The following is an 11,242-nucleotide window of genomic DNA, read 5'->3' as shown; positions in this document are numbered from 1 at the left end:
TTTCTAGAAATGTTAACTGTTGTATTTTACTGAGTAAGGCCCCATAATGAATGCTCATCATATTCAGATGAGGCCTCTTGCCTTAGTGGTCCCACTGGTTCCCTGCTGGCTGAGTGGATGCTGGGGCTCGTTGCACTCAATGAATGTTAATTAATGGTGACGGAGACCTTTCAGGAGAGCATTGAACTACACAGTCCTTCTGGGCTTTCAAGTGGCTTTATAAGAAGCACGTACACATGGAGGGAACACTTTGAAAAGAATGAATACAAATGAGAATCATCACTGCTTTGCAAGAGGAAAGTTTATTAGAAGACTTACAAAGGGATTTATGGAACTAGAAGAAAGCAGCAGAGAGAACCACAAAACACCTCATATGACACCTTCACAGCCCAAACCCGTCAGACCATCAGGTCGCAGAATAACTACAAGAGAGTGGCCCTGAATGAAGAGGAGCAGGCGGGCCTAGGCTCAGAGCCGGGCCACACCCTGGGCATTTGTTCTCCTTCCAGACTATCATTTATGGTGATGCCTGGGGTGGGTCCTGCGGCTGATGGTTGTCAGAGAAGCAGAGCTGGTCCATCGACGTCCCTTCTGTCTTCACGCAACCCTCCTGCTGGCCCCAGGATATCTAGCACCCAAAGGTGTTGCAGGGCCCACAGCGGGGGCGTGGGACACAAGGGGTGCAGGGATTGGTGATGCAGGACCTGTCACCGGCGTTGGTCGTGGCGCAGGGGTTGGAGGGCAGCCTGGGAGACAGAATCATTAAGTCCTCAGCATGGAAAGGACAATAAAAAATTAAGAGAAGGAGCTCAACCCAAGGAGACACAGGAACAAGTGGAAACCATTCGGACATCTTGGGAAGCCAAGCCTGCTTCGGATGACTCCTTCGGCAAAGCTCAGAGACAGTGATGGAAAAGAGCAAAGAAGCCTTGAGGTGGAATCCCAGCCCTCGCTCTACAACCCCAGAGTCGTGGGGAAGGAAGTCACTTCATGCCCTTATGCCTCAGCCTCCGCACCTGTAAGATGGGATTGGTAATCCCTACCACACAGAATTTGTTCATAAAAATACTGTGTTGGGTGACAAGTGCTGGACCCTATGAGTTCCTGAGTCATCTTCCCTATCAATATTCAAAGGCTCATCTGTATGATGGTTACACTGATCCCCACTCTGCCTGCCTCAGATGATTCCAACAAGGATCAAAGACACAAGGGAGTGGGGTTAAATCCAAAAGCACTGTTCAAATTTGCATGATAGTTGCTACAGTTTTGTTTTCCCTTTTGCTGTGACAGCCAAGCCTGAAGGTACAAAGCTTCATTTACCCCTCAGCATCCAAAGGATCACCAGTAGGGAAAACGGTCAAATCTCACTAGCATCTTTTGGAACAGAAAATACCTTTAGGCCAGGTAATGATAGCAACAGATACACCCTAGTTCTCGCTGCTGTAATATAAAACACTAGTCTTTACACACATATTGGCGTCTGGAAGTTGATCTGCAAAGTCCCTTTTTCAGCCTTTAGTAGAACCGTGCATGTGCCTTGTAGGGGTGCCCGGTACTCACTTGCAGTCCTCGCTCTCCAGCAGGCCCCGGTACGTGTTGATCTCGCTCTCCAGCCGGGCCCGCACGTCCAGCAGCACCTGGTACTCCTGGTTCTGACGCTCAAGGTCGCTCCTGATCTCGGCCAGCTGGGACTCCACGTTGGTGATCAGGCCCTGCACCTGGGACAGCTGGGAGCTGTAGCGCGCCTCTGTCTCCGTCAGCGTGTTCTCCAGAGAGTCTCTCTGTGGGGGAGACAAAGAACATCTCAGAGCTGCTCCCTCAACGGGCTTCTCCACAGGGTTCCCAAGAAGTCACAAGCTTCGAGAGTTAGGGAGAGTGTGGCCCAAAGGGCATCCCTCTGACTCCCATTCCCCGACATGGGATCCCACATTTCTCACCAGGACGGCTGAACACTACCCACCAGGTTGTGCTGGGCCTGCAGCTCGATCTCCAGGGCGTTGACCGTGCGTCTCAGCTCGATGATCTCCGCCTGGTAGGACTGCAGCTGCTCCGAGCTGGACACCACCTGCCTGTTCAGCTCCTCGGTCTGAAACACCGGAGGGGACAAGACAGGCTCAGACCCTGCCTGAAAGGCTCTGAGGGGCCTCAGGTCCTGAGTGGCCACGTGCTGGGATGCCCACCTGCTTGATGAACCATTCCTCCACGTCCCTGCGGTTGGTCTCCACCAGGGCCTCATACTGACTCCTGGTCTCATTGAGCACGCGGTTCAGGTCCACGGTGGGGGCCGCGTCCACCTCCACGTTGAGGCGGTCTCCAAGCTGGCTACGCAGGGAGTTGACTTCCTGTTGGAGGAAGAGGTAGGCATGAACCCACAGAAAGAAGTCTATAAATAAACTCTCTTTGAGGGAGTCCAGTGAGGTGGGAAGAGGATTGCACTGGAGTTTAGGAATCATGAGCCGAAGTCCAGGTGATGTAACCTGTCACTTCTTGTGATTCAGGCCTCCTGAGTCACTCATTTGTATAATGAGGCTGCTTGATTAAATGACTGCTAATGTTTCTTCTCACTCCAAGATTCTATCATTTCTTTCTTATTTTCTCCTTGCTCAGTGACAAACCTGGCATGATAACTGGCTTATAATTGTTGCTATTTAAATACAGAGGAACCAGGTTGAAGTCCTCCCATTTATTTCATGTCTTCTGCCATCATACACTATCTGTTAGAGGTTGTTTCCTCTTCATCAAAACATGTAATGTTTGAAGCATGCATCTGATTTCATTACATTCAACCAGGGGCTCTGAATCAACCATTATTTGAGTTCCTTAATTTCTCCCATTTTTCCCACCCATCCATCCATCCATTTATCCAGCTTGGATTCTACTATCTAGGCGACACATAATCTAAGGAAGTTTCCTTCCGGTCTTAGTCATTAATTTGGCATCTATTCAGAAGATAACAGATCTTATCAAACTGTAGAAAGTATTTTAAAGATCTTTGTGTGGACTTTGGCCCCAAGTGGAAATATGTCAGCTGACCATACTCTTTTTGGTAAAAAAGAGAGGCTTGTAACTCAGTCCCCAAAAGTCCCCCAAGTATGTTTTGAGCAACCAGCAGCATGTGGTGCTTGCCCTATGGTACTTTGCAAAGACCTAGCTTATCCTGCTCAGGGGAGCTACGGAACTCTCAATAGTGGGAGCTTGGGAGCTGGGAATCCCTTACCTGCTCATGGTTCTGCTTGAGGGAGATGAGCTCCTCCTTCAGGGACTCCACCTGGGTCTCCAGGTCAGACCTGCACAGGGTCAGCTCGTCCAGGATCCTGCGCAGGCCGTTGATGTCCGACTCCACCAGCTGCCGCAGGCCCAGCTCCGTCTGATACCTTCACACACACAGCAAAGGTCAAGGGAGGTCAAAGAGGAAGATTTCTTCCTGGGCTTTACTTAGCTGACCTAGTCAAATTCATTATATTTTGAAATATTTTCTTTTTTTTTTTAAAGTCTTTTGAAAGGAAAAAAATACCACTGTGCTGAGTAAAAAGACCTATTTCCTCCCTGAGACAGACCCACAGAGAAGGTATTGGTGGGGGGCCAACGCACAGTTCTACTCTCATATTAACTGTTGGTTCTAAGAATCTTATTCACGGGTTGCTGTCAGCTAAGCCCCGCCATCTTGCCTGCTTAAGTGAGCCGGTAAACTTCTTAAGCCAGCTATAGATTGTCTTGCCTTCCTTTCCAACCACGCTGAGAAGCAATCAGTTGCTGTTAAGGAAGCGCTAAATCAGAAGTCAGTTAGATTCAGCCTTGCCTGTGGATAAGCCCCTTCGTCTCCCTAAGTGTTGATTTCCTCCTCTGTAAAATGAGAACCAAACTAACACTTCATCCAGTTGGCCTGAAGATGAGGAAAGGCCGTAGGTATAATTACATCGTAAACCGTAAAATCCTATGAAAATGCAAAGGACTCTTATGATTGTAATGGTCACACCTAGAAAAATTGACTGATTCTCTGAAATGGATTTTGCCTCGTATTTTTGTGGTTTAATAACTTTTTTCTCATGGGCTGATATTGACTAACCTATACCAAGAAACCAATGTGAAATTCACTTTTACACTTGGTCCAGACGTTAAGTTGAAAAAGAGAAAGAATGGGTGGTTTCTTGCACTCCTTCCTAAACTTAAAATATAGATTCTTGGCATTCAGTGAGGTGACTCTAACTGACATTTAACCTAATCAAGTCAGTGCAGGAATCGTCCCGTTATCAACCCAGACAGCTTCTGCCTGCACGCTCCCGGGACAGAGACCACCACCCTGCGCTTCAGCCTGTCCATTACCAGGCTGCTCTGATCATTAGAAAAATCTTACTTGGTTCTGAAGTCATCTGCGGCCAGCTTGGCGTTGTCAACCTGCACCACCAGCCTGGCGTTCTCAGACTTGCTGACCAGGATCTGGAGACAGCATTAATTGTGAGATGAGTTGGGCGAAGAAGGAATGCGCTGTGCCTTAAAGTGAAAAGCTCTTTTCTTTCAGCCCCACTCCTTCCAAATAGCTTTGAATCTTTTCAGATTTTCAGTTCTTGGGTAAAGGGAAGACTAATTAACAGAACTGATCATTTCAAAGCTAAAACAGTCAAGGAGAAATGTGCCCTTTGTCACTGACTCTTCCTGGTCTGCCTCTGGCTTCCTGCAGGAATTAAGCATACCGGGTACCAAGCCTCACATAGGGTGACCAGGACCCATTTGCTTGGAACTGGAGGGTTCCTGGGATGCTAAACCCAGAAAAACCCCAGGCAAACCAGGACAAGTTGGTTATCCTACCCTCATACCCTCCTTTTCCAGCCCTGCTGACCTCTCTCCACTCTCCCCTCATACTGCCTTGGACAAGGCTTTTGCACGAAGCTTCCGCCTCTACCTGGAGTGCCCTGGGATGTCCTTACCACCTTCAAGACCCCTCACATAACCCCCATCCCCGTCCTCCCCAGCTCCTGCAGGGGGTTGCTTCCTCCACGCCCTCCCACAGGACTTTGCTCTCAACCAGTTACACTTCCCGTCACCTTCCCTCTGGTCATTGGTTTCCACTCTCCACTTTTCTCCCCTAGCCCGCGAGCTCTGAAGGCAAGAGACTGTCTTACCCAGTACTTTATCCCTCGCTCCAGCACTGTGCCTAGTCATCACTAAACGTGAGTAAATGAATGCATGATCTTCAAATCACATACCCCCTTACCAGCCTTCACTTTACCAGAACTACTGAAGAGGGGACAGGCCATGCCCTCTGAGAATCAAGGGCTTGTGCAGTTGGACATCAACTCCTGCTCATCCTTCAATCCCTGCTCAGATATTGCCTCTCCTGGGAATCCGTCCCTGACCTCCACCGAGTCCCACCTCTGTGCTGACTCTTTCCTTATCCTCACTTCCACTCCTGCACTACGGGTCCTGAGTTCTCACTTGTATATGAGTCGGCTCTGGTGGATGGCATGCTGTCTATATATTAGAGAGGCTTCTGGAGTCAATGGCTCTTTGCTTTGCTACAGACACAGTCTCTTTCTGCAGCTTTGAAAGGCTTTACGTATTTGAGGATTCTCTCAGGAAATTCCTGGCTCCAAGAAATAATTCAGTGCATACTTTTTTAAAAAGCTATAGGCTCTGAAAACAAGACCAGGATATCCCACTAGAACTAGGGTCGGATAATCTGGTTTTAGGGAAGAAGCAATGTAAAATTGCTGTAACTGATTTGGTCTAACGCCTTACCCTCTCCCCAGCCTGCATCCTTCCCTTGTGGGGCCTCCCGAAGAGATTTTCTAAGACAATTTCATGTATTGTAGCTAAACCAACGAAGTCTATGTCTTTATCCTTCTCAACGTTAGCTTCGAACAGTCTTAGATCCGTTCAGAAGTGGGTATGCTAAATTTGAATAGATGCTTTACTAAATTGGCAGTGTGGTGCCACCCCCTCACCTTCTGCTGGAGCTCCTCGATGGTGCGGAAGTAGGACTGGTAGTTGGGGCACACTTCGGGCTCCTGCTGCTGGCACCGCTCCCGGATGCGGCTCTCCAGCTCCGCGTTCTCCCGCTCCAGCTGGCGCACCTTCTCCAGGTAGCTGGCCAGGCGGTCGTTCAGGAACTGCATGGTCTCCTTCTCGTTGCCATTGAAGGAGCCCTCACAGAACCAGCTACAGCTGCCCACATTGGCAGGGATGTTGCAGGCCCCGGGCAGGGTGCAGCCGTGACAGCTGGGGGGCACGCAGGGCCGGGAGGAGCAGGTGGAGCGGCAGCTCAGGCTGGGCAGGAAGCAGCTGTAAGACATGGTGCTGGAGAGAGTGGAGCTCTGAAGGTCAGTTCCAAAGCCTGATTCCTCTTCTCTGGTGTGGCCCTGGTCCTCTCCAGGGCTTTATATTCTGTCAGTGTTGGGTGTGCCAAACATGTCCAGCGTTACCTCTTTTTACCTTCCTGACCAATTTTTCCATTTGCCGTTTAGCCACCTCACACGAGTCCTTTACCTCATAAAATATGTTACTTTGGCTTCTTGCTAAGTCAGGACTCCTCGCCAATCATGCTGGTTGGTTAAGTAAGAGCTTCATGGTTTGTCTTCAAAGTGATCAGCCCATTCCCTTGCTGCTTATTCACAGGGTGTTGAGTTAGAGTGACAGCTGTACACTGTCCCCCAGAGTTGGGGGCTCTTCTGTGCCTCTTCCCCTTAAACGAGGAAAGGTCCGTGCCTCATCCATCATCCAACTCCTCACCCAGCTCAGTAAGGACTTTGAGAAAAGCCATCTAAGGAAGGCCACCTGGAAACCAGACTGATGGGTGGGGAATCCTGGAAGCTGAGATCAGAGAGGACTTAGGAGGCCACCCCGTTCAACGTCCCTTTGCCATTCTACCCAGGCCAGATGGAGGCAATTCTATTCTCTTCCAAGGGGGCTGCGGGAAACCCCCACACTCCATTTCTGCTATTATTCCACGTTCACAGAATGTTGAGAAAACTCACATCTTGAGAGCACCTACTCTGCATGAAGACTTACTATGTGCTTACACACAGTGTGACTGTTATTAGAATGGCTCCTGTTCACTGAGCACCCACTGTGCTAAGCACCTCATGTGCATTATCTCCTTCAGTACTCACAAAACCCTGCAGGGATTGTAGATGAGGACAGCAAGCCTCTGAGAGGTTGCCCAAGGTCGCAGAGCTCCTACACAGTGGAGCCGGAGTTCAAACCCGATCTCTCTGATTCCAACAGCCACACTCTCTTATCTTCTCACCACTGAGATTCAATAATGCACAAATCATTATGAGTTCAATGGGACCCAACGACTACTAGACAATATCCCCTCCTAAATTAGCGTCGGCCAAGAAATAAAAGCCTGTTTTCTATCCAAGAACCAAAGGTCATTTCTATGCTAATGGAAGGAAATCTACTAAGTGAGAAAGTACAATACCTACTAGAAACTTTAAAAACGGAAACTGAGTTATCTGATGTAAAAACACTTCAGCCCAGCTTTCCAAAGGATACGATTCTAAAAAGCCACTAAATTATTGTGTGGTTAATGGCATCTCGTGACCATCAATACATTTTGACAAACAGATGTTCTGCCCTCACTGTGTTTCAGGTGGAGATTTGAACTATGAGGATTTTATATTTAATCTATCAGTCCTCAAAATATGAAAGATACTCCTTAAAGTAGTTCCTTTTGGAAGCTGTATACTCATTCCTCCCATACAGTCATTACTCAGATTACGCCGTCTTCAAACTTGCCCTCGCAGCCTAGGACACTTTCTTTTGGTTATCCTCATTGATGGTAAATCTTCATCTTCTGAGGGTATGTTTAGTTTTGCAACCAACCAGATATCATTTGGAACCAAGCCTAGTGAGTGGAATAAACAACCAACCTGAGTAGTATCTTTAATGGGTCAGAAACACATTGAGACTATAAAATAATAATGTAGGATTCTAAAAGTTGTTCCCGAGAGCAAGCTTCATATACGCTTTCATAAAGGACGGCAGCTTTGGAGTAACATGTGGTCTCCTAGAGCGTGTGCTTTGAAGGCGCTGACATCTCATCCGTGGTCACAATCCACAGCTCTCTGCCCCTCCTGTCTGAATCTCTACCTTTAGAGAAATGTGGAATGAGTGTGCTTGTTTAAAATCAATACCAAACCACTTGAAGCCCTATTGGATGAGATCAAATAATATTAGGTATATAGCTAGATTCATTAGCTTTTCTCTGTCTTCCTCCCTTTCTCTCTACTCAAAGCTTCAAATGAGAAAAATCTAGACAATGGCACTTTTTAAAGAATAGCAAAGGAATATGGTGTTGTAGACTGGTAAATATGTCCATGGGGGTCCCTATAACCATTGCTGTAGCTTCTACCTCAGTCTGAACGTAGTAGTCCAGAGGTAAGTATCCTTTTATCTTCGAAAGTGGAGGGTATTCCCATACCTTGAGTAGAAGTAACTATGGTTGCCGCATAGCTACGTGGTCTTTAGATAATGATGGTTGAGACCACTTGGGTCTATTGAGAAGAGAGCCAAGTTTCAATTAGCTTCCCAGGAATTCTGCAAGACAACCGCTTTTATTTATTCCACTTACTGTATGCTGTGAATTCTTACCTTTGCCTAAGCGATGACATTGTCTCTAGTCAATGACCCTTCAATAAACATGATGAGCAAATCAAATCCTAACAAACAGAAAGGTTTTACACCTGCCCAGGTAATTGTGGTAGACGCCTTGGTAAGGCTTCTGGTCTTACCATGTGAGCAAATTGCTGTTGAGGTTTAAGGACACTGTTTATGATGGAAGCCAAGGCTATTTCTGGGGGAAGATCACACCCAAACTCACCATGGTGGTTAACCATGGAGTGGAGTCAGGGCAGATCTGCTGAGGCCATCCTCCCTGTGGCAGGACTTTAAAGGCATTAGGAGGCCTCCTTCCTCCTTCCCAAACCATCTTCCCTGATGGCCAGGTACCGGCATTTCAAATTCTCATCATGAGAAACATACAATGTATTCTTTGGGAAATGCAAAGTAACATATCAGGCCACTTATTGATTAATTATATGTTCATGTGTACTAATGGCAAGGAGAGGCCAGGAGTAGTGTCATCGGGCACACTCAGACCAGGAGCACTGACTTATGCCTAAGAGAGATGAAGACTTACCCACTGGAGAATCAGAAAATCAGAAACACTGTTCAATACCAACACCAGCCAGGCAAGCTGGGCCAGCCCCAGTTAGAGCTGCTTATAAGAACAGGACACAGGGTTTCCACAGGCCATTCCATAAAGTCAGCCGTTACGAATTTATCAATCACCCAGCCTCACTACACTGAGGGGAGAAAATGTGATGGTAATCCAGGAACTAAGCTAACAGGTTTGGCTCTGAGGAGATGCTCAAACAGGATTCCAAGGAGGACAAGCGGGACAAGACCTGGAGAATGAGCTAGCTCAGTAGTAAGATGGGCTGAGCAAAGAGAGGTACAGGCACCTCGAAATGGGATTCATGGCCCATTCCACAAAATCTCTCAGAGCCACCATTGTTTCTCTTACGTTGGCCTCAGACTCCCAAAGGGAAAGGAGTTTGAGGGTCTCAAGGGACCAAGCCAAGTCAGAAAAATGCAAATCTCCTCAGTATATTTTTCACTCTACCCAGTCGAGAATAGAGGAGTTGAGAAGAACATGAAACAATCCAGGACAGTGTAACTTAATGGTCCTAGTCTTCTGGGAAAGCTGGATTCAGGGACCACTCAGAGGAGTGAAAATCTGTTTATGTGACTGCTCTGCAGGTCAAAAGGGAAGAGCAGATGTTAAAACGTTTTTAGTAGTACACAGAGGATAAAGCAAAGCGAGCTTCATGTTTACTGTGAATGTGTAGTGTTGAACTTTCGCATTAAATTCACTATTAACTTGGTGATTTGAGACAGATGTGAAAGCCACCGAAATATGGCTTCTTCCCCCAGCATTTCACAGACCCCAGTCTCTTGACAGTAACCAGCAACCTGCCCATTGCTATGACCAGTGATGTGTCTGAATCCTCATCTTCCTTGCCCTGGATGCTGTTGACCATCCCCTCATTGAAGCTCTGACTTCTTTTGATTTGTCTGTCACTTCAGCTGCTTTCCCACTTCCTTCTCCAACTGCTTATAATCAGATATCTCTATCCTCAGAGACCCAGCTAAACCAAGGCAGAACCTCATGTCAGGGACTTTGGAGAAGCCCAGGCCTGCTCTGTCATATCTGTCAGTGGTTCCCAAGGTTCTTCCACCTTCTCTAACATCTTTCCTTGACACTCTTAAGAACTCCTACACCTTTAACTATTATCATCTCTGTGTAAGTATCTCTCCAACATCTCTCCCAAATCTAGTCATTCTTTCCAGCTCTCTCCACTGGAGACCCACTATTGTTTCATTTTCTCAGGCTCGAAAACTTCACTCATGTTGACCTATAGTAGGTATTCAATCAATGCTAGTTTCCGTCCTTCTCTCTCCATGGTTCCTCCACTTCCAATCAGCTTCCGCATCCCAGGCTGTGCCTCTGGAATCTGCTCTTCCCTTGCCCCGCCCACTCCCCCTTCCCCCCGCTCCCCCCACCCGTCCTCCCCCCAACCCCCCCACCTCCACTCATCTCAGTCCTTGTTGTCTCTCATCAGCCTCCTAATTGATGGTCCTCCTTTCCCACCCAACCCCACCAACCTGTAGGACTCATCACAACCCAGCCTTCACATAGCTGCCTGATACGTCATATGCCACCCTTCCTCACAAGCAAATCTCACAGCACTGCCAGCTATGGGCCTCCCTAACTCCTTTCTAGTTTCCTATTCCACTACCGCGTTTATCCTCTGCTCCAGGCTAGCAATTGGTCTGTCAGGCCTTTACCACACCCCCTGCTTCCTCATCTCCTTACCAGGCAGAGTTCATGCTTGGAAAAATTTGCGCTCTTCTCAGACCTGCACACACTCACCTGTCCAAACATATCCATCAACATTTATTTCAGAATTATGCTAATATCCAACAGTAATAGTTGATTGAAGTTGGAACTCTGGGAAGTATATAAAGTTTTAATAACCTCATGGATCCTCATTAGTGTTACTGTTCCTTATTTATTCCACTTAAAGCGTTCTATGGTTTGTACTAGGCTTTAATTTGGTAGAGATTCTGTCTCTGTTGAAGGACCTATAGTCAACAAAAGAGGCAGACAAAATTTGCATGAATAGAATATTTGGGTTTTCAAAGTCCTGCTCAAGTGCTCCTTCCTTCTTGGAGCCTC

At 47.4% G+C, this 11,242-nt stretch overlaps 1 protein-coding gene across 1 annotated transcript; it reads right to left on the bottom strand.

Annotated features, from left to right (window-relative positions):
* Nucleotides 1-283: 283 nt before the first annotated feature.
* On the bottom strand, nt 284-6,339 carry LOC100066876 (keratin 33B). Its single transcript, NM_001346161.1, is given in 7 exon segments — nt 284-746; nt 1,561-1,781; nt 1,961-2,086; nt 2,181-2,342; nt 3,218-3,374; nt 4,355-4,437; nt 5,943-6,339. Coding segments are annotated over 7 exon segments (1,215 nt in total). The 5' UTR covers nt 6,291-6,339; the 3' UTR covers nt 284-628.
* Nucleotides 6,340-11,242: the final 4,903 nt, after the last annotated feature.

This window comes from Equus caballus, chromosome 11 (genome assembly GCF_041296265.1).
Source record: "Equus caballus isolate H_3958 breed thoroughbred chromosome 11, TB-T2T, whole genome shotgun sequence".
In the NCBI taxonomy this organism is placed as follows: domain Eukaryota; kingdom Metazoa; phylum Chordata; class Mammalia; order Perissodactyla; family Equidae; genus Equus; species Equus caballus.
This window is presented reverse-complemented; position numbering and strand designations above follow the sequence as displayed.